This window comes from Eptatretus burgeri, chromosome 18, assembly GCF_056783735.1.
Source record: "Eptatretus burgeri isolate ZD-2024b chromosome 18, Ebu_testis_v1, whole genome shotgun sequence".
Lineage (NCBI taxonomy): Eukaryota > Metazoa > Chordata > Myxini > Myxiniformes > Myxinidae > Eptatretus > Eptatretus burgeri.
Genome location: NC_140978.1, coordinates 31,438,501 through 31,463,806, shown reverse-complemented (window position 1 = coordinate 31,463,806; position 25,306 = coordinate 31,438,501). Strand labels below are relative to the sequence as shown.

General features: G+C 42.4%; 1 protein-coding gene across 6 annotated transcripts in view; it reads right to left on the bottom strand.

Moving 5' to 3' along the window:
• The window catches only part of LOC147008821 (IQ motif and SEC7 domain-containing protein 1-like), a 634,685-nt gene that overhangs the window by 94,030 nt on the left and 515,349 nt on the right, over positions 1–25,306 (bottom strand). Inside the window, exon 1 of one of the 6 annotated variants that reach the window (XM_085863870.1) lies at positions 24,257–24,737. The exons of the other annotated variants lie outside the window; for them this stretch is intronic. Within the exon in view, the coding sequence (XP_085719996.1) occupies positions 24,257–24,318 (62 nt within the window). The 5' untranslated portion in view covers positions 24,319–24,737. Of the gene's footprint in view, positions 1–24,256; positions 24,738–25,306 lie in introns of those variants that run through there. 6 annotated transcript variants of the gene reach the window in all.

The window sequence follows — 25,306 nt, the reverse complement described above, 5'->3', positions numbered from 1 at the left end:
TACGCCTTCATGGTTCGGATCATGCCTTGGTCTAGAGGTTGAATCAGAGATGTCGTAATAGGTGGCATGAACTGGAGCTTTATGTTCGTTAGCGTCACATCCGGTGGAAGAAGGTGGCACGCAGCGTGGTCAGCAAACAAGACAATGTTTCTACACTGGCGTGCAACTGACAGTTGAGTTTGGTAAGAATTTGTGACCATATTGCACTCGTTATCCATGCATTAGAATTGGCGAAGTAAAGGAATGGCAGGTTATGAACATTGTTGAAACATCGTGGCTTGCCGGACTTGCCAACAATGAAGCCTCACTTATCACTGCCATCGAGATGACACAACAAAAGAACAGTCAGGCAGTCTTTTGGAACTTTACCTCCAGCTGGCTTGTCACCGGCACTTGTTGGAGAACCATGGGGAATGGCCTTATAAAAAAGGCCCGTTTCGTCGGCATTGTAAATGTCTTTCTCTGCATAATTCGCAAGCAAGTCGGGGAGCACATTTTTAATCCAGTTGCCTACCGTTGCACCATCAGCTGCCGTTTTCTCGCCATGGAATTTCTTGAATGAAACGTTGTTCGCTTGCTTCTAGCGCGTCAGCCAACTGTTACTAGGTTCAAACTCAACACTTTACGAAACGGCAAACGAAGCAGCCTTCTCTGATGATACAGTCTGTTACGACAGCATTGCTTGCGCGAGCTTGATGGAACCAAGCAGTTGTCGCTTCATTGATGTCTTTGTGGATGCTGTCACGGCTACGCTTTCTGTTGATGTTCGAGTTGTTGAGCACTTTGATACGAAGTGACTCCTCATCTTTGACAATTTTGCTGACGGTCGGCAATCCAATGCCATACTTTTTCACGACATTGGCTCTCGTCAGCGATTTCGACTTTAAAGAATCCAAAATTTCAACTTTCTCAACAAGACTCGGCGTTTTTCGAGTGGATGCCATTGCGATGAAGCAAAACTACCACTTTCTCATTCGGGATTTCCGGAAAACCACTGTATAGGAAAGTGAAACTAATGCGTCAGCCGACTGATGCCAGCTTTTCCTGTGGCTTCGGATAGAAAATTGTACTTTTGTGTTGACAAATGTTCTTATATGCGGGTTTTCTTTGTATGCCTGCTTGTTATATGTGGGTTTCCCCATATACATTTACATGGGAACATGTTCGGGAATAAGAAAACATGATCTTATACGTGCGTTTTTCTTGTATCCGGGTCAGACTGCATATGCATATATATATATATATATATATATATATATATATATATATATATATATATATATATAGATATATATATATATATATATATATATACATACACACACATATATATGGAGTTGCTTTTCATCAGCAGGGACTGGCAAGCTCATCAGGAAAGAAGGGAAAATGGACGGTGCAAAGTACAGGAGAATCCTTGGAAACCTGTTTAAATTTGAAACTGGGTCGGAGATTCACATTTCATTAATTTCACATGAATAAGAAGAAAATAAATGTTCTTGAGTGGCCTAGTCAAAGTCCTGACTTGGACCCAATCGAACATTTATGACGAGACTTGAAGTTTACAGTCCATCAACGATCCCCATCAAACTTGGCAGAACTTAAGCAATTTTCACGTGAAGAATGGGCAAAGATTTAACCTTATCACTGTGCAAAGTTGGTGAAGATCTCCCCAAAAAGACTTGTAGCACTCATTGTTACAAAACGTGCTTCAAAGAAGTACTGACCTGAGAAGTTGAATACCTTTGCTTCCAGGGAATTTTGATTTGTACAAGTTTTTTGCAGGTATTCCTGACTTGTAACCTCCTTCAACCATAACAGTGTTTTTTTTTTTATCTTCAGTTATGAATAAAAAAGTGAGAAATGACCACATTGTGGTCAAAACCTCTGACACAAAAAAATAATAAACCCCAGCAATGTATAATCAGCAGAGGCCAACAGGCTTGATGTCTTTGGCTCACCAGAAAACCAAGATGGCGGCCATATTGTTTTAGCTGGGTGGCATGGTGGGTGGACCAGTCAAGTGACAAATGTTGGTGTGGTCTGGCAGTTGCCCAGCCAATGGGTGCAAATTTCAAAAATCGACCCCCAACAAGAACCTCAACAAAAACAGAAACAACAGCAACACGGAGCTCTTGTCGACCTGTGACATGTCTAAGGTAAAAAGTTCATTTGGAAAAATTATTCATATATAATTTGTAATTCATCTAAATGTGGCATTATTGGTAGGAGGTGAATACTTTTGCAGGCCACTGTATCCTGCCAATTGAAGCACCACTACCAACAGCCACAACAATCACAAACCCCAAATGAGGTTTCTGTTGTTGGGATTCATCAAAGACATCATACAACTGCGCAAGGGTCATTTGGACACAAGAATAATATGAACATCAACAACTGGATGTAGTTTTTCATCAAAAACAATCACAATATACACAGTATGGCCGTGAAATATTGCAATCGATTTAGCATTGGAAAGGTGAGCTGACATGCTCGGGTAAATAACTATGCTTGGAAGCCTTGCCTGATAAGGGCACTTCCTGATCTATAACCGCCGTAAAAAATCCCATGAGTGTCCGTGAATGGTGAGAAGTCAACAGAAAAAATGAAATCAAAAGCCATGGAAGAGGTAGCTTTGCCCTTTGGAAGAAAACTTATTTTAGCTCGATTTTGTGGCTGACTTAACATTTTAAAAGAATTGGCAAAGAATGTTAACACACAGTATAACTGCAAAACACACACATACACACACACACACACACACACACACACACACACACACACACACACACACACACACACACACACACACACACACACACACACACACACACACACACACACACACATATTGGTCCGATTCACTGGCCAGGTCCCAATGGTACTCAATGACGATGGAGCGATGTGAGGCAGGTGAAACGTACCCATTTCCATATTTGTTCGGTACAAGATTACAGGGACAAGGTATTTGTGAGATATGCTGTGAGGACACAGGCCTGACCACGTTCTCTCCAAAGTACATGGATAAATGGATGTAAGGAAGGTCAGGGCAATGTGTGTGAAATTAAAGAACCATCTGGACTACAAATCAATGATGTACACACCTGGCTATATTTTACACCTGTGCATGAACACCACAAGTAGACGTTTCCACAAAAATCTTGAATCACTGTGCCCATCCTCCCGTTCACCGAGTACCGTATACCTGACAATGAACAACCAGCTATGGTTTTATAACAGCTGAATTGTCTGGAATGTCACCAAATAGAGTGAGGTTGATTCAAAGGGACAATTTGACTCTCACAAATATCCTTGATTGGAAAATTCTTCTTTGGTGATATCTCGACAACTGCAGTTCTAATAATTTCTCTCGAGAGCGAGAGCATATTCGAAACATATTAGCAGGAACTGCCAGTGGTCTTTTAGATCTTCGGCATGAGCGATAACTTAAAGCTGAATATTTTTGTGGTTCCAAACTATGTCTCGTTGGAAGCTGCCTCCAGGAAGAGCCATACGCCCGATGTTGGCTTAACGGTTAAGATTGCTGGTTTAAGATCTTAGGGTCTTGAGTTTCAACCTCTGTCGTGTCGTTGAAACAACACCATGTGGGTTGACTCAGCCTGTCATCTTTGTGAGGTCGGAAAAATGAGTACCAGCTTTTTGTAATAGGGGCACTGTATCAGTGGCACAGCTGTGCTTCTAAAAAAACTATGCAACCAGCAGCTACAGGCTGCATATGAAACAACATGAAGAACCATGACATGTTTGTGTTGTGATTCAGACAATATCGAAAGGAAAGGGCAAGTTCAGTTGTGGCACCACTGCAGTAAATGGACCACTTGTAGATAGATGGTCCATGGAATAAAATCCGCTCCTGAAACTGACTCATTCTTTGAGCTCCCTAACCCTCATAGTCGTCTAGTTATCCATGTATCTTGTTTATCAGCACTTTCGTAAAAAAAAGATTTTTTGCAGATTTCAGGCAGCAAAGCAAAGTTTTTTTTTTGATTTTGAGGTCGTATTCATCTCCTTTATTGTGCAGCAAAAAGCTGTGGGGTAGCATCATTAGCTGAGGGCACAGCTGTGCGACTGATGCAGCAATGGACTCTGCTGGTTATAGCAGGAATTTGGAATTTTTTCATGGTGCTGGCGATAGCTCGCTGATTCTTCGCAAAGGACACCGTGGTATCTTCAACGTCCACCAACGAATGGTGGCAGAAGAAATGTCCAATTCAATACCCATCCGAGGGATGGCATACACATTCATGAATCACCCTGCCCATGAAACATCAGGCTGATGGTTTATAGCTGGGTCAGGATTCTGTAAAACTTCTGCCAAAATCTGAGCTGGCTCATCACCTCCTATCATGATCTCAATTGACAGGCAATCATCGACAATGAAAAAGTGCTCTTTCATGGTTTTTTTGTTGTGTCCCCCACCCCCCATCACCGACACACACACACACACACACACACACACACACACCCACACACACACACACACACACACACACACACACACACACACACACACACACACACACACACACACACACACACACACCAGGACAACCACAAGCATCTCTTGTAAAAATGATAGATTGCAACAAACATGCTCAAGTTTTCACTCCTGGTGCAAATCGATTGGTCCAAAATTATAACGACAAATAAAGAGCACATTTTGCACTGGCATTATTACGACCAATATATTTACCAGTATGTTTTGTCAGACTCTTGAATTAAAGGTACAGGTTAAATGGATCATGTCATTCCAGAAATAATAACACTGGGGAAGCAGCAAAATTGCAAACAGTCTATCTGATGGAAGAGGGAAAGGCAACTCTACGTCTGATTACCATAAAACGTTTGTCACAGCTGTAACTAACATCCAATATTATCAATACAGGGCAGTTTCAAGCAGGACAGAGACACCTTGAAAAAAAAATTTAAAAAATCCTTCAACAAAGACACAAGAACAGTAAGGGGTTGTCTTTTGGACAATACAACAGGAAATTAAAGGAAGTGATGTAAGCAGGGGAGACATGAGCTGTTAAACCCAAGAAGATAAAGATGATGATTTGGTTCATTGCTGTGCACTTCTCTGAAAACGTGAGAAAGCTCAATTATGGATAAAACAAAACTAAACTAGAGGGGGAGCACTAGGTAGAGTGCAAAACCTCCGCCACCAATACTGCTGGGTCACTCAAGTGAACCTTATATCTTATTCATTAAATATGATGTCAACAGTGCTGACAAAGTTATAGTTCTTTTCTCCAACATTTTTTTTTGGGGGGGGAGGGGGAGGGGGGGTTGGAAATCACTTAAAACATGTAGAAATGCAAAAAAAAAGAAAAAAAATCAAATATTTTTTCAAAATGGCAGCCATAGCGGCCATATTGGATTTTGGACCAGTCCAAAATCTAATGGCATGGTCCTTGGACCATACCTAATCCCCCAACCAAGTTTCGTCGAAATCCGTCGAGGAGATTTTCCGCAATGCTGTTCACAAACAAACAAACAAACAAACAGAGAGGGGTGAAAACAGTAACCTCCGATCTTCGATGGCGGAGGTTAACGAGAATGGCACTCAGCAGAATTAATAACTCTGCCAGGCTGAACAGTTTATATTTTGTATCCAACTAATAGGCTGCATATGCATCCAGACCTTAACCAAAATCTAATCAGCTTGCTCTTGTCACTTAATCAACTCATCCACCAGGTTTTGTCATAACCAACCACAACTTTTTGAGGCATCATGAGAAATATCGTTTTAAGCCCCATCTCTCAATGGTGAAGAATCAATGAGAAAAAGAAAACAAATTATCGTATCCCTATCCGAATCTTCACCAAAATCTAATCAATATCCGTCCTTGTCACACGCCCAACTCAAAAACAGTCCAACACGTTATTCATCCAAATAAATCCGTAACTATTTGAGATATCCTGCTCAAAGACACAAACAAACAAATAAACAAGCAAACAAAGAAGATGTCGTGCAGAGTACAATAGGTACTTGCAAAATCCTTAAAACAAATTTGACCGTTAAAATAATTGGTGATTGAATTCAATGATCAAATATGCAACTCCTCTTCAAACTTCAAGTCAATCGGATGAAAATTGACAATATTTGGCCGATGTCCACTTTTTGGCCTATGTTGACCTTTTGTTATTAAATCAAGCCAGATTAGATCTGTGGCTTGCTGCAGATATCATGTAAACCTGTACTAACCTGTTTCATGGTTGGGTTGGCGGCGACCAAATTGTCTCCCCCACCAGGTCTTTTGGTGAGGAGTGTGTATACACCTCCCATGTATACACACATATATATATATATATACACACACATATATTGTTGCGGTTGAGGAAATTCGCAAACCACCATTCAGGTCCCGTAGGTGAGATATCTCTGTAAGTACATGTGTAGTTAGCCCCAAACCCGTTGTTTAGAGGGAATAAATGTGATTCATTCGGGCTGTGACCCTTTAAGATAGCCGTTTTTCTGTTCTATCTTTATTTTGAACCAACCACGTCTCAACCGCCATCACACAACAACCACCAACCGCAACTCCGCTTCACAACAACAACAACGCCAACAGCCACGACCTTTACCTTCGCAGCTCGCTCCTGCAGACATCGCATCGACGCCATTCCGGGCGTCGCCGTGGCCGTGGACCATCACTTTAGACCCTCCACCACCTTCGCCTCTCCTTCTGCGGCCATTCCCGCACCGCTTGTGGGCACCGAGCGTCAGGCTGTCCTGGACTCGTACAGTGCGCGTGCCGAGCCGCGGGTACAAAGTGCGGCCTTTCCGAGGAGAGGTCGGATCAGGAATGATACACGCCCACTTCTGATCCGTCCAATCAGCAAGCGCGGGGCGGTTTGGCCCCGCCTCCAGGCGCGTCGGAGTAGAATCAATATATGCAAATTCGAGGATCAGGGGAGATTCACGCCCCTTTTTCTCCGTCCAATGGGCGAGCGTGGCTCCACCCCCAAGCTCGTTTTGATCCAGAAATTTGCATATGGGATCTCCTACACCACTATAAAGCGCCGAGCGCGGGGCGAATTTAGTCAGTTTTTGGGCTCGGGCGAGTTGGAGAAGTGTGGCAGCGGCAGAGTTTTTGGGCTCGGGCGAGTTGGAGAAGTGTGGCAGCGGCAAAGTGTGGCAGCAGCAGTCAAGATGGGTCTGGAGGAGAGTCAGTCTGTCGGGGTTCGGAGTCTGTCGGGGAGCTGCAGAGAGGGGAAGCCGGGAGCGCGGTCGAGGTCGCAGTGGAGTCGCTCGTCGTGGGACCCAAGCAAGCCAGCTATCCTCTTTCCCCAGAGCATCAACAATTCCCCCCCCCTTTTTCCCCCCGCGCTGAGATAGTGCGAAAAGGGGGCCCCGTTCCCACCCCAAGCAGTGCTAACGAAACCTGTGAAGGAGCGCGGAGTCGGGGCACCGCCGCCACATTTGCGGCTCATCACAAGATGGGTAGGCTCCACCCGGTCTCGTGGCCCACAGGCCCGTCTGTCCCCTTGTCATTGAGGGTGGCCCTTTTCTTTTGCTTTTGAGTATATGTGTTGTCGGCGCCGTCTGTAAAGTAAAACTGTGTAAGTGTTGCCGTGTGCTCGCGTAGTCGGTAGTAGATCTGCATTGTTGTGTTTCTTTTGTAACATCTGCTTTTGGTGCATAATTGTTGTAATTGTATATGTGTGCTTTCCATGTGCCGCGGAATAAATGTGAATTATGTTGAACTGTTTTTCCCGTTTCGCTTCGTCTTTTCTTTAATTGAATCTCCATCTTGCTTCACTTAAAGGGTTGGTAGTGGGCTTAATAAGCCCGATAATTAATCGGAACCGTCGAGGCCGACGATAACACCGCTCGGTTATCCCGATAGTACGGAACGGGTCGCTTAAGTGGCCCATATCCGGAGTCGACCTGCGGCGAGGTGCGATCGCCTGGTCTACCCTCCGTGTGGGTACTTGGGTAGGTCGAATTTGGCGAACAACCCTATCCCACACGGGTGGCCGATTGGCACGATCGTGGTGAGGCCAAAAGGCCCACCCGTGACGAGTTCCCGGCGTTAGTCCGAGAGGGTCACGACGGATGTCCGTCCGGTGGGCGACGTGCCGCGATTCGAGTTACGTGGACGCTCGCACGCCGGCGGGCGCGAATTCGCAACAACATATATATATATGTACATATATATATACATATATATATATATATATATATATATATATATATATATGCATATATATATATATATATATATATATATATATATATATATATATATATATATATATATATATATATATATATATATATATATATACATATATGTGTATGTATATATATATATATATATATATATATATATATATATATATATATATATATATATATACATATATATATATACATATATATATATATATAGTGCCTGCAGAAAGAAATCATGCCTCTTGACTTTTTCACACTTTGTTGTGTTACAGCATGAATTCAAAATGGATTAAATTTAATTTTTTTGTCACTGTTCTGCAATATACCCCCATAATGTCAAAGTGAAAACATGTTTGAATTTTTTTTTGAAATTAATCAAAACTGAAAAACTAAAATGTCTTGCGCCAATAAGTATTCAACCTATTTGCAATGACACTCCAAATTGAGCTCAGGTGCATCCAATTTCTTTTGATCATCCTTGAGATGTCTCTACAACTGATTGCAGTCCACCTCATCAGCAACATCATTAGCAACAGTCCAGACAGAAACATGGACCTCTGAGGCTCCCAAGCATGTACCACGTGTAAATGTCAAAAACAGTTAACAGTGTTGTGTAATTCACAAACGAACGATGAAACCAGACCGGTAGCTGAGAGTGTGTGTAGCATTGGGATTCATTCTCATGTGTGTGGTATTGTGAATGTCTTCACAGCGGTGGAGGAACTCTGAAAAGGGTTTGAAACAGCAAACGACTTACCATACGTAGCCTATCATGGTTGCTTTATGCAGCTTTCTTTGGCTGGGAGAGAATGGGGGTGGGGGAGTCAATTTATTTATATAATTCTAACCACGTGGGTTTAATTGATGAGGTGAGAGATAATTGGTTATTCTCTTTATTCAAAGGATGTGAGTTGGTCTTTGTTTTTCATTTTCAGTACACACACATATATATATATATATATATATATATATATATATATATATATATATATATATATATATATATATATATATATATATATATATATATATATATATATATATATGTATACAGGGTGACCCAAAAAAATGTACTCACATTTTGGCTCCTCATAACTCATTGAATTTTTCATTTATTTTTTAGATCAAATTGACCGTAATAATGGCAGAAGTATGACTCGGTTTTGAAGAAAGAATTTATCATAGGGTGCTACTGGAAGCACGAAAACATCAGGGAAGTGCAAAGACAATTTAGAAGACATTTTCACAAAGATCCACCAAGGCGACGCACCATTGCTCAAATCTGAGATAAGTTTGAAACAGATGGAACAGTGCATGACATCCATAAGGAGCGTTCAGGAAGATCACGGTCATCAACCACCCTCGCAAAGGAAAATCAATTGCTGGAAACCCTCCACTGATCCCCACGGAAATCTGTACGAAAAATGGCTCGTGAGACAGGAATCGCAAAATCAAGCACCCATCGCATTTTGAAGCGAATTAATTGGAAAAGTTACATTCCAAAATTAATCTACACTCTAAATGAAGACAATCCTGACCGGAGAGCTGAATTTTGTGAGTGGTACCTGGGCAAATGCGAAGAAGATGCAGCATTTCCTTCCAAAATTGTTTGGATTGATGAGGCCTGCTTCAAGTTAAATGGCTCAATTAACTGACACAATTGCACCTACTGCGCTCCTGAAAATCCGCATGTTACTATGGAACACCATTTAAACTTACCAGGGGTTACTGTGAGGTGTGGGATATTAGCATTGTGGGCATCCAAGGGCCATTCATTTTTGACCAAACTGTCACTGAGGATGTATACTTAAACTTGCTGCAGGACTCTGTCGGTCCACGTGTGGAAGAGATATTTGGTGACGAAGATATTTACCTTCAGCAAGATGGAGCACATCCCCACTACCACCGTGATGTAAGGGCCTATCTCGAAGCAACTTTTGCCAACAGATGGATTGGGCGAAGAGGTAGTGTTGAATTCCCTGCGCGTTCCCCAGACCTCACTCCAATGGACTTCTTTTTATGGGGATATCTCATTGATAAGGTTTACGGCTCAAAACCAGCAACAGTCGATGAGCTGAAAGAGGAAATTGAAAGACAATGTCTTGCAGTTCCAAATGAAATGATTCATAACGCTGTTGAATCCATTGGTCCACGTTATCGGAAGGTGATGGTCGTCAGTTTGAACATTTGTAAACATGCATTTATCCATTTATACATTTAACCATTATTGTTGTTTCTAAGTCAATAAACAACGCATTTATTTTCATTTAAAGAGTGAGTACATTTTTTTAGGACACCATATATATATATATATATATATATATATATATATGTACATATATGTACATATATATATATATATATATATATATATATATATATATATATATATATATATGTGTATGTATATATATATATATATATATACAGTGGGGAGAACAAGTATTTGATACACTGCCGATTTTGCAGGTTTTCCCACTTACAAAGCACGTAGAGGTCTGTAATTTTTATCAGAGGTACACTTCAACTGTGAAAGACGGAATTTAAAACAAAAATCCTGAAAATCACATTGTATGATTTTAAAATAATTAATTTGTATTTTATTGCATGAAATAAGTATTTGATCACCGACCAACCAGTAAGAATTCCGGCTCTCACAGACCTGTTAGTTTTGTCTTTAAGAAGCCCTCCCATTCTCCACTCATTACCTGTATTAACTGCACCTGTTTGAACTCGTTATCTGCATAAAAGACAGCTGTCCACACTCAATCAATCAGACTCCAACCTCTCCACAATGGGCAAGACCAGAGAGCTGTCTAAGGACATCAGGGACAATATTGCAGACTTGCACAAGGCTGGGATGGGCTACAGGACAATAGGCAAGCAGCTTGGTGAGAAGGCAACAACTGTTGGCGCAATTATTAGAAAATGGAAGAAGTTCAAGATAACAGTCAATCTCCCTCGGTCTGGGGCTCCATGCAAGATCTCACATCCTGGAGCCTCGATGATCATGAGAAGGGTGAGGGATCAGCCCAGAACTACACGGCAGGACCTGGTCAATGACCTGAAGAGAGCTGGGACCACAGTATTAAAGAAAACTATAAGTAACACACTACGCCATCATGGATTAAAATCCTGCAGCGCACGCAAGGTCCCTCTGCTCAGGCCAGCGCATGTCCAGACCCGTCTGAAGTTTGCCAATGACCATCTGGATGATCCAGAGGAGGAATGGGAGAAGGTCATGTGGTCTGATGAGACCAAAATCGAGCTTTTTGGTATAAACTCCACTCGCCGTGTTTGGAGGAAGAAGAAGGATGAGTACAACCCCAAGAACATCATCCAAACCGTGAAGCATGGAGGTGGAAACGTCATTCTTTGGGGATACTTTTCTGCAAAGGTGACAGGACGACTGCACCGTGTTGAGTGGAGGATGGATGGGGCCATGTATCACGAGATCTTGGCCAACAACCTCCTTCCCTCAACAAGAGCATTGAAGATGGGGCGTGGCTGGGTCTTCCAGCATGACAACGACCCGAAACACACAGCCAGGGCAACTAAGGAGTGGCTCTGTAAGAAGCATCTCAAGGTCCTGGAGTGACCGAGCCAGTCTCCAGACCTGAACCCAAAAGAAAATCTTTGGAGGGAGCTGAAAGTCTGTGTTGCCCAGCGACAGCCCCGAAACCTGAAAGATCTGGAGAAGATCTGTATGGACGAGTGGGCCAAAATCCCTGCTGCAGTCTGTGCAAACCTGGTCAAGAACTATAGGAAACGTCTGATCTCTGATCTGATCTCTGAAACGTCTGATCGAAACGTAATTGCAAACAAAGGTTTCTGTACCAAATATTAAGTTCTGTTTTTCTGATGTATCAAATACTTATTTCATGCAATAAAATGCAAATTAATTATTTAAAAAATCATACAATGTGATTTTCAGGACTTTTGTTTTAGATTCCGTCTTTCACAGTTGAAGTGTACCTATGATAAAAAATACAGACCTCTACGTGCTTTGTAAGTGGGAAAACCTGCAAAATCGGCAGTGTATCAAATACTTGTTCTCCCCACTGTATATATATATATATATATATATATATATATATATATATATATATATATATATATATATATATATATATATATATATATATATATATATATATATATATATATCTATATATATATATATATATATGTATATATATGTATATATATATATATATATGTGTCTATGTGTCATATCCCTGTGTTATGAAAGGTGACCAGGGTTGCGTCAGGAAGGGCATCCGGCGTAAAACATGTTCCAAATCACTATGCAGATCATACGGATGATCCGCTGTGGCGACCCCGAAAGGGAGCAGCAAAAGAAGAAGATATATATATAAATATATATATATATATATATATATATATATATATATATATATATATATATTGTTGTGGATTTCCGCCCACCGGCGTGCGAACGACCGCGTCTAACCAATAGCGGTCGCTTCGCCCAACGAACGAACAATCCAGTCGCGGCTTTCGGATCAACGCCGGAAACCAGCCACGAGTGTGTTTTTAACCACACCACAACCTTGTCCGCACTCTTCCCGCACTACAGGGTCCGATCGCCAAATCTTCGATTTACCTTATTATTCACACGGGTAGGTTACCTCGTGTGGTCTTCAAGTTGTTCGGACCCGGGCTCCAGCGAGAGCGAGCTGGATCCAATCGCCGTGAGCCGCGATCCTTCCCGAGTTCCCGCGAATCCTCCCGAGCTTCTCAACATGTGCTGGTGAGACGAGGCGCCGATCCTTCCCGTCGATGCGTCGCTTCCCCGAGGAACCACCTCCAAGAAGAGGTCGATGAGTCGCACCAAGCCGGGAACCAAAATGGGGAACAAAGAGCTCCACGAACCAAGAAGAAGAAGAAGCCACCACTCGCAGCTGGAGCCGAGCAACTGGCTTAACTTTCTTCCAAACAGGGCAGCTTGAAGCAAAAAGCTCTCCTGAGCCAAGCAGAAGCCGAAACTCACGGAACCATCAATGCAAAAAGCCTCCTCCGGAGCCAGGCCGCAGCCAAAACTCACTGAGCCAGCCAAAGCAAAAAGCTTCCGAAGGCCTCAACCCTAACCCAAGCCAAACCGGACACGAAGGTCTGCTGAACGACTACCCTCACTCCCTTCTCCCACTCCGACATGAACAAAGAAAAGATCTCCTCTTATCCTTCTCCCGCCCTTCCCCCGCTCCCGGCGTGACTCATGACTCATGCCCTCGTGCTCCATCCCCCGCTCAACCACGGGTGGGAGGGAGTTGTTGACATCATCAGTCACGGGACGGTAGGGTTCTTCTTCCTCTTCGCAGAAGGGGGGGGGGGGGGGAAGGACGTCTCCATTGTTTCGTTCCCCGACTATTAAATCGATCCGCAGCGCATCTAATCGATTTCTGAACATTTAAACAATTGAAGGTGATCTATCTAGGGAACAAGCACTTATCGACATAGCTGACGAAAGGAACCTGAATGTTGTGTGCAATCGAATTCCCAACTTACCAGGATTTGCGCTCCGGCCACCGTAAAACCCTTCATTCCGCAAAACGCAAAAACGCAAAAAAATCTGAAAACCCACTCCGTGGGAGTACCTCCTGTGCAGCTTCCCTTCGCAGGGCAGCTCACCGGATGACGGGATTGGGGCAAAGCCTTCGGGACCCCCAATCTTTGATAGGAGGGAAACCACGGGGTAACATCCCTGGGACAGATTGCGGGAGAGTGTGTCGGAGTGGTGCTGAGGTGTCGTCCACCAGACGGCGGTCTCCTTGGGTTAACCTGAGGCGGTCCCTTCGGGTGGGTGCCTGGAATGTCCTATCCCTAAGAGAGGATGATCACCTGTCTCTGTTATCATCTGAGCTCAAGCGTTTGGACATCGGGATTGCAGCTCTCTCTGAGGTTCGGAGACCAGATTGCGGAGAGATAATGGTGGGTGGTTACACCTACGATTGGTCTGGTCGCTCTGATGGTTACCATACCCAAGGAGTTGCTGTAGCTGTGTCCAATAAGCTGACCCCAATGATAATTGCGGTAACACCGGTCAACGAGCGTATTATGAGATTAAGGATTCGTCACTCCTTAGGTGTCATTTCCCTGGTCTCTGTTTATGCTCCGACTGAGGCGAGTGATCTCACCGTGAAGGATGCATTCTACGCCACACTCGAGTCTGTGGTTGATCAGTGCCCCAGACGAGATACACTTCTAGTCTTGGGGGATTTCAATGCATCGACTGGAACTGATAGGGATGGTTATGAGGTGTGTGTTGGTCCCCATGGGTCAGGAACTATGAACCAGAATGGCACTAAGTTCCTTGACTTTGCAAGAAGTCATGGACTTAGGGTGGCTGGTTCATGGTTTCAGCGCCCGCAAGCTCATCGCTGGACTTGGTATTCCAACGCTGGCGGTGTGGCGAGGGAGATTGACCATGTCCTCATTGACGGTCGTTGGAGGATGATCCAGAACTGCAGGGTCTACCGGAGTGCTCAGTTCCTCAATACTGACCACAGGCTTGTTGTAGCAACTCTAAAGCTGCACCTTAAATCCTGGAGAATGGTACCATCCCAGCCGAGGCTGGATGTTGCCAAGCTCAGGGATGAGAGAGTAGCTGAGGAGGTGGAGAACAGGCTGAGTGGACACTTGGGGGGTCTGGGTGCCTTGGGGGGTCCTGAAGAGTTGTGGAGCGCCTTCAAGACCACCGTCCTTGATGTTGCCTGTGGATGCCTTGGAGCTCACCGCAGGGCAAAGAAGAATTTTGTCTCTCAAGGGACACTGGATACCATTGACCAGAGTCGCAGGGCCAGGCTGAATGGCAGAGCTGAGCTGTTCAGGGAGCTGAGGCGTAAAACTGTACGTGCACTGAGGGTGGACAAGGAGGCCTATGTGCGAGGAATCTGTGAGGGGGTAGAGCATCACCTGTGGACAGGTGATTCTCGTCCCGCTTACAGGGGAATTCGCGCATTACGTTCATCCAAGCCCATCCCTCGGAGCACTACAGTTCGAGCAGAGAGTGGTTGGCTCTTGACAGAGGAGTCTGAAGTGAAGGCCCGCTGGGCCGGTTACTTTGAGCAGTTGTACCAGGCTGATCCCCCAACTGTCGAGTTGGACGTCAAGGGTGTTACAATCCCTGTTGCTGACCATCGAATCAACTGTGGTCCACCTACGCTTGTGGAAACACGGGCTGCGGTGAACCGGTTGAAACGGGGCAAAGCTCCAGGGATCTGTGGCATCCATGCCGAACTTCTCAAGGCTGGTGGAAATGCTGCACTCATGTCGTTGCATGCAGTTTTGTGCTCTGCCTGGAACACAGGCATCATCCCAACTGACTGGAAGAGGGGCCTTGTTGTCCCTCTCTGGAAAGGGAAGGGTGATCGCCAAGACTGCAACAACTACCGAGGGGTGACGCTGCTCTCAGTGCCGGGCAAGGTCTTTGCTCGGATAATTCTCGATAGGGTTCGCCACCATCTGCTTGAGCACCAGCGTCCAGAGCAGTCAGGCTTTACACCAAAGAGGTCAACGATTGACCGTATCCTTGCACTTCGTGTCCTCACCGAACGCAGACGAGAGTTTCGGCAGGGGCTGCTTGCAGCCTATGTTGATCTCTGTAAAGCGTTCGATTCAGTGAATCGGGATGTCCTCTGGAGGATTCTTGGTCTTCGTGGGGTGCCACCAAAACTGATCGATCTGATGTCTGAACTCTACTCTGGTACTGAGAGTGCTGTGAAGTGTGGTGGTACCATCTCTGACTTATTTCCAGTTGTTACTGGAGTTCGTCAGGGATGTGTACTTGCCCCCACACTTTTCAGCACTTGTATGCACTGGATTCTAGGGAGGATGTCGGAGAGATCAAGTTGCGGTGTGTCATTTGGGAATGTCAAGATCTCAGACCTTGACTTTGCAGATGATGCAGTCATCTGTGCGGAGACTTTAGACATCCTCTTGGGGGCCCTCGAGGTGCTGAATGAGGAGTCGGAGCCGTTGGGATTACGGGTTTCTTGGGTCAAAACTAAGATCCAGGCTTTCGGTGACATCTTGGATGCTGCTGTCCTGTCTGTGTCTGTTTGTGGTGAGGATGTTGAGGTCGTGGAGAGATTCACTTACCTTGGCAGTGATATTCATGTCCCTGCTGGCTGCGAGTCAGAGGTCAATAGACGTCTGGGTCAGGCCTGGGGAGTCATGGATTCACTGGATCATGGGGTGTGGCGCTGCCGGTACCTGTGCGGGAGGACGAAAGTCCGAGTCTTCAGGTCCTTGGTACTTCCAGTCTTTCTCTATGGGTGCGAGACTTGGACTCTGACCAAGGATCTGAGTAGGAGACTTAATTCCTTTGGTACCAGGTCTCTTCGGAGAATCCTTGGCTATCGCTGGTCGGATTTTGTGTCCAACGAGCGGTTGCTGAGAGAGACTCGGATGAGATTTGTTACCTGCATAGTCTGTGAGCGTCAGTTGCGGCTGTATGGACATGTGGCTCGTTTTCCTGACTCTGATCCTGCTCACCAGATTCTCTCAGCGAGGGAGTCTCATGAGTGGAGGAGGCCAGTGGGTCGACCACGTGCCTCATGGTTGCAACAGGTTAACCATCATCTCAAGGAGATGGGGATGGGCCTGGCATCTGCCTGGGGGATGGCCAGACGGAGGCCCCTGGAGTACCGGCGGAAAGTGGACGCAGCGACGTGCTGTTCTGGCACATGCTCCCATACCTGACCTGACCTGAATTCCCAAATTTGTAACAATATATATATATATATATATATATATATATATATATATATATATATATATATATATATATATATATATATATATATGTATATATATATATATGTATATGTATATATATATATATATATATATATATATATATATATATATGTATATATATATATATATGTATATATATATGTATATATATATATATATATATATATATATATATATATATATATATATATATATATATATATATATATATATATATATATATATATATATATATATATATATATATATATATAGATATATATATATATATATATATATATATATATATATATATATATATATATGTATATATATATATATGTATATATATATAGATGTGTATATATATATATATATATATATATATATATATATATATATATATATATATATATATATATATATATATGTATATATATATATGTATATATATATGTATATATATATGTATATATATATATATGTATATATATATATATATATATATATATATATATATATATATATATATATGTATATATATATATATATATATATATATATATATATATATATATATATATATATATATATATATATATATATATATATATATATATATATATATATATATATATATATATATATATATATATATATATATATATATGTATGTATACATGTGTATATATATATATATATATATATATATATATATATGTATACATATATATATCTTCTTCTTCTTTCGGCTGCTCCCGTTGGGGGTCGCCACAGCGGATCATCCATCTGATCCGCATCGTGATTTGGCACATGTTTTACACCGGATGCCCTTCCTGACGCAACCCTGGTCGCCTCTTACGACACAGGGATTATATATATATATATATATATATATATATATATATATATATATATATATATATATATATATATATATATATATATATATATATATATATATATATATATATATATATATATACTGGGCGTAGTGGCGTGCGCCTGTAATCCGGCTACTCAGAGGCTTGGGTTGGAGGATCACTTGAGGACGGGAGCTCTGCTCTGTGCTGGGCCGCACTATGAGAGGGTGTAGGGCAGCCCGGAATCATGGCGAAACCCAATCCTTATCCCTGTGTCATAAGAGGTGACCAGGGTTGCGTCAGGAAGGGCATCCGGCGTAAAACCTGTGCCAAATCAGTATGCGGATCATAACGGATGATCCGCTGTGGCGACCCCGAACGGGAGGAGCCGAAAGAAGAACAACAACATATGTATATGTATATATATATATATATATATATATATATATATATATATATATATATATATATATATATATATATATATATATATATTCTCTATGTATCGGTAAAAGGTAGCACACAGAGCAATAAAATAATAAATTATTAATTAAGGCCTGATGTTTCGAGAATAAGGAAGTTCTCTTCCTCAGACGTGTTAAAAGCGGCTTGGTGATGAAACCACGCTAAGTTCCGTTGGGGGCAGTTCTGCATTGCAGATTGGTACTGGAAGCATTGCATGTCAAGAGCCGAGAGGGTGGTCAAACTGGGGAGACTGGACATACCCATATGATACACTCTTCTGATATGAATGGTAAAAACTGGATGGTGCAAGCAACAGGAAAAGGTGAGCAAAAAACAACGCTTGGTCCCCAACACCACACCCACGCATGCCCAACACCTAACAGTATCTCCACCAACCACACAACCCACACATCATCACGTCTAACTCGGACATTAACCCAGCCATGTTCATGCCCTGGAAACACAAAAACAACAACAAGCAAACACATACCCACTCATTCACATGCATACAACACCAGATGACATGCAACTTATTTAAAGAGCACAGAAGACCATCGATGATGTGAGTTGATGTTTATTGCATAAGGTTTGGCAAAATAAAAACTCCTCAATTGACCTCTCACACTGGCACGTGACTGGAAATTGGATGGGTGCCTCGGGAATAAAAGTGGCCACACACTGAGACGCATGGACTATAAGGCCCGAGGAAGCTCGCAAGGAAGGGGGTTAAACGTCACCTGAGACTGGGTCTGCTCTTGCATACTCCTTAAATTAGCAGAGTACATCGAGTTACTTTTGGTTGGATGCACATTTTACTTCTTTAAAAAAACAAACGAAAGATATGTACAATATCTCTCTCTCACACACACATGATGAGCTGTATGAGAAGTTGGATACAAAAGAAGGGGAAAAGGATTTATACCGATTGGCAAGACAGAGGGACCGAGCTGGGAAGGATTTGCTGCAGGTTCGGGTGATAAAGGACGTAAATGGGAATGTGCTGACGAGCGAGGAGAGTGTGTTGAGAAGGTGGATGGAGTACTTTGAGGAGCTGATGAATGAAGAAAATGAGAGAGAGAGAAGGTTGGAAGAGGTGGAGATAGTGAATCTGGAAGTGGGGTGGATCAGTAAGGATGAAGTGAGGACTGCTATGAAGAAGATGAAAAGTGGAAAGGCGGTTGGCCCAGATGACATACCAGTGGAGGCATGGAAGTGCTTTGGAGAGATGGCAGTGGCGTTGTTAACCAGATTGTTTAATAAAGTCTTGGAAAGTGAGAGGATGCCAGAAGAGTGGAGATTAAGTGTACTGGTTCCAATTTTCAAGAACAAGGGTGATGTGCAGAGCTGTGGAAATTATAGAGGGATAAAGTTGTTTAGCCACACCATGAAGGTGTGGGAAAGAGTAGTGGAAGCTCGGTTGAGAGGAGAGGTGACGATCTGTGAGCAGCAATATGGGTTTATGCCTGGAAAGAGCACCACTGATGCAATGTTTGCTTTGAGAATGTTGATGGAGAAGCATAGGGAAGGCCAGAAGGAGTTACATTGTGTGTTTGTGGATTTAGAGAAAGCTTATGGTAGGGTGCCAAGAGAGGAGTTGTGGCATTGTATGAGGAAGTCGGGAGAGGTAGAGATGTATGTGAGGATCGTGCAGGATATGTATGAGGACAGTGTGACAGCGGTGACGTGTGCGGTAGGAATGACGGACCGGTTTAAGGTAAAAGTGGGATTGCACCAAGGATCGACTCTGAGCCCTTTACTCTTTGCAATGCTGATGGACAGGTTGACGGACGAGATCAGACTGGAGTCTCCATGGACTATGATGCTCGCAGATGACATCATGATCTGTAGGGAGAGTAGGGAGCAGGCTGAGGTGAGTCTCGAGAGGTGGAGGTACGCACTCGAGAGAAGGGGAATGATAGTCAGTCGGAGTAAGACGGAGTACATGTGTGTAAATGAGAAGGAGGGTGGTGGTATGGTGCGGTTCAAGGAGTTGAGGTGGTGAAGGTGGATGGGTTTAAATACTTGGGATCAACTGTCCAAAGTAACGGAGAGTGTGGGAGAGAAGTGAAAAAGAGAGTGCAGGCAGGATGGAGTGGGTGGAGAAGAGTTGCAGGAGTGATTTGTGACAGAAGGGTAGCTGCAAGAGTGAAGGGGAAAGTATATAAGACGGTAGTGAGACCAGCTATGTTGTATGGTTTGGAGGCGGTGGCGCTAACAAAAAGACAGGAAGCGGAGCTGGAGGTGGCAGGGTTAAAGATGCTGCGATTCTCATTGGGAGTGATGAGGATGGATAGGATAAGAAATGAGTATATTTGAGGGACAGCGCAGGTAGGACGGTTTGGAGACAAAGTGAGAGAGGCGAGATTGAGATGGTTTGGACATGTGCACAGGATGGAAGCGGAGTATATCGGGAGAAGGATGTTGAAGATGGAGCTGCCAGGCAGGAGGAGAAGAGGAAGGCCAAAGAAGAGGTTCATGGATACGGTGAGGGCGGACATGCGGGTGGTTGGAGTGTCAATGGAAGATGTGGAGGATAGAGCGAAATGGAGACGGTTGATCCTCTGTGGCGACCCCTAACGGGAGCAACCGAAAGATGAAGAAGAAGATGAAGATATATAATATATGTATATATATATATATATATATATATATATATATATATATATATATATATATATATATATATATACATACATATATATGTATATATTTAAATATATAATATCTTCTTCTTCTTTCGGCTGCTCCCGTTAGGGGTCGCCACAGAGGATCATCCGTATGATCCGCATAGTGATTTGGCACATGTTTTATGCCGGATGCCCTTCCTGACGCAACCCTGGTCGCCTCTTACGACACAGGGATATGGTACACCTATTTTAACCGGGGTATACACCGGCCCAGTATACTGGTACTCATTTCGCCGACCTTGGAAGGATGACAGGCTGAGTCAACCCCCTGGTGTATTAATTCAGTGGCCTTACGGGGCTTGAACTCAGGACCTTTTGGATCCCAAGCCGCTGCCCTGTAGCAGGCTCTGTATATATGTATGCTCTGTATATATATTATAAATATATAATATATGTATATATATATATATATATATATATATATATATATATATATGTGCATATGTTTGTTTATAATGTATGTATACAAACTGTATATACTGTTATGAAAACACGATTCAGAACTCGATTGCTCGTTTTGAGTCAAAGAAGTCCGTTCATGACTCAGCCCACAGTGGAATACCAAAAACAAGTCATACTCCAGAACACATTGACCGTGTTCGGGAGAGTGTTTAAAAAAACCCAGAAACAACTCGTAAACAGGCAATTCAGCTCGGAGTGGCAATATCATCATTGCGAAGGATAATGAAGAAAGATTTGTTGCTGTTTCCGAGTAAATTGCAGTGATTGATCAAGGAGTTTTTCCTCTGCAATGGATCACGTCTCGAAAAGAGCAAGACCTTGCGAAGAATCCAATGGGGGCCATTTGCAGGACAGTATTTTGCACAATTAATCGACAAAAATAAATTATATTCATGAAACTACCATTTGCAATTTATTTCATGAATTTTTATTTAAAAATAAAAAGTTATATAAAAAAAGAAAACCTTCAGTGACTTTTGGCCCATACTCTATGTATGAGTTTGGGTGATATTTCATTTTGGATTCAGTGAATTATGGGTATGAGTATTGAGGGAAATAAGACATTGATAAATGTAGAAAATATAGTCCAGGGCCAGTTGGAATTAAGAAAAGGCTCAAGGGGTTTTCTGTTCCCTTCTCCACTCTTTTTGGTTCTGATAACTTGATATCTGAGCTATTAATCTCTCAGAGCAAAGAGTATGTTTGGTTCTTCCTTCGAGAAAATGAAAAGGAAAGTCAATGCTTCTCCCTCCACATCACCGAGACAATTTTAATAGCTCAGCTTCTCTGATATCTCTCCGGCTGGAATGGTGTTCCATTACATCAGTGTGTGTTCATTTCTATCTGGACATTATCGCAGAAACAAACGCCCATAATTAGCAAAGCATAGCTCCAGAAATGAAACGTTACCTTTAATGGTATCGGAAACACAAAATGCATGTACGACACAGATACTACAAAGAGAAGAGAATTGTTGGAAGTCTTACAAGCCAAGACATTTCTCTTTTGGACTTCCCATCATCTCCCTCCTCCACCATCTAAATCCCACACCACTGCCAACATCTCTCTTCGTCTGGGCGATTATCTACACAATTTCTGGCTCAAGCTTCCTTTTTAAAGATCTCAAAGAAATGCTTTCATCCCTCCTCATTAAAAAAAAAAAATTAAGTGCAGCATTTCAAAATATATCGGTTTCAATTCATGGCTCACTGTTAGAATGTTTTCTCTTAAATCGAAGCACTCATATCTGTGAAGCTTTCTCCAAGACATATAAAGACATTGATAAAACCTTACACACCCACAGTGCCCAAGACTTCAGGCCATAATGGATGAATACTTTAAAAGGGCCCAGATATGCCCATAGCTGGCAATACCTTCGACCCTCTACTTGCCAACAGAGTCAATGAGGCAAACCCTCGTTCCAGTGAAGCTGGCGGCATTCCCAGAGTGGTCTTTGAACATGAACACTCCAATGATAACAACAAAAACAACAACAACCACCCCCCAAAAATGACATGAGAATAGAAGTCTCATGCCAAGTGTACCAAACTATGTTTGCATTCAAGAACAATCACGAGGTATACGTGTGTTACATCAAGATGTCACGGTTTCACTGCTTTCAACTTTGTTTTCAAAGTCAACTTTGCAAGAATTCATGGCTTGAGGAAATCAGAATCTTCTCTCTTTCTTTCACTCTTAACGTGCTGTCACACAAACTTCCTCTAAAAAAAGATCGAAGTACTTTTCAATTGCGGAGACACAGGCGTAACAGGTAATCTGCCATTACATGGTATTCTCCCAAAAGACGAAAACACAACATTTATGTGGATCTAAAATGCAAAAACATTCTTTAAAATGCTGAACTAACTAATCCCTGGTATGCGTGGTAGCATGAAAATAAAAAAAAAATGTTTATTTTCTCAAAAAATCCTACTTGCATTCAAAACAATATGTAGACGAACATGCCTGGCAGGCTGGCGGGAAAGGGGGGCAGAGACAAATCAACAAACACAGATAAGTACTGAACTATTTAGGGCCTGCAAACAAAGCAAATATAACTCGAGTACATACGAGCCAGAACGACACGCAGTGGAGCGCTTACCTCCACCATGCTGAATTCTTTACGTTTTGGATCCCCTTGACAGACTGGATCCAGATTTGGATCTTCACCAAAATCGAGTCAGTTTGTCCTTATCACACACCCAACATGTCCACCAAGTTTGGTGCGAATCCATCCATGATGGATTGAGATATCATGCTATATATAATTTTTGGCCTTATCTCCTAATGGTAAAGAATCACTTATGAAATTCTGGTGTCTGGATCCGGATCCGGATCTTCACCAAAATCTGATCATTTTGTCCTTGTCGCACACCCGACCTTTCAATCAAGTTTTCGGCAAATTGGTGCACAACTTTTTGAATTATCATTATCAAGGAAAAACAGATAAACAGACAAACAGGGTGAAAATATTAACCTCCGTCCACCTTCAGTGGTGGAGGTAAGAAGAGAACTGCATGTTGGCGTCAATGAAAAACCTTTTTTTTCAAAATGGAAATTAAAGAAGGAAACAAAGAATGAACAAATAATAAACAAATAAGTAATAAACGATGAAAAACAATTTTTTAAATTAAATAACAATTGTAGGAAGGAAGCTCAGCAAAAAAAATAAAAATAAAAAATAAAAACAAGACCAATACACAAGCAACAAAGTACAACAATGTTCAATAATTAATCTACATCCAATCCAAAACCTTCCCATTTCCCATGATATGAACCTTTAATGTACACAGTAACGGATGCAAACGGCGGAATCTTACCTCAAAGTCTGCACACTCATACTTAATGTCAAGATGTGTCCAGGGACCCAGGCAGACGCCATCTTCGGCGAGAGATCACAACGAGAGGACTTCTGTTTCAGAACGAAGCATTCTGGAAGTGCAATCCCGTTTGCGCATACTTTTGTAGATCAAGTACCCATAATAAGAGCCTTTGGCTTTCCTTCACTATTGGTTGGGAAATCGATCCAACAACCATGCTCCGCCTGCTCTGAGTGAATGAAGAAGTGGTAGACCACTTCTCTATACCGCGAACAAGCATAACTCCCTCAGAAAGCAGGTTCGGAGAATCCCGCAGAAACGCCACCGGTTCAGGTATTCCAGCTTCAAGTAATGGCTTATCCTTTCAGGCCATTTCAAAATGCGCTGCATTCCAATGTCACTCATGTGGTTAATAACATAACTAACTTTCCCACCCTTCAGCAAAGATATATTATGTCGGAGTCATTATCCACCTTTCGCAACCAGGTAAATCTTGCACCTCTCCTGAAGTTTACACATATCTACCATATCTACGACAAATATCATCAAAATAATGAAAGTATAAATGTAAAAGAAAAAGTTCTACGAACACCAGCATTTGTAGCTGAAGAGTTAAGATGACAACCTATAAGTTCAGGAGGAAAATCAGGAATCGAGTTGTTGTCAGGAAAGAAACAAGAAGAAAAATAAAAGAAGGTAAAAACCCACACACACCTGTTCCAGGTTTTACAACCATGAACTTGTGACATGGTAAATGGAGAAATGAAAAATGTGTGAAACACTTAATATTGTCATACAGTTAAATGCGTTATAAAGTTTAAAGCAACACAAAACGAACGAGGAATGGTTTTGGCAAGAAGTAACAACTTGGAAAATATATCTTTCTGAAAAACGGGGGAAACGTAATACCAGTTTGAGAGCCATCTTAACTTTTATTCAGTCTTTCATCTGCACCATCAGGGATCTGCGCTCTGCTTATGTGAACGCAAGCAGAAAGATGTGAAGAAGACCTCACTGGGTGGATGCGAGTCACGAAAGTGTTTTTCTTTT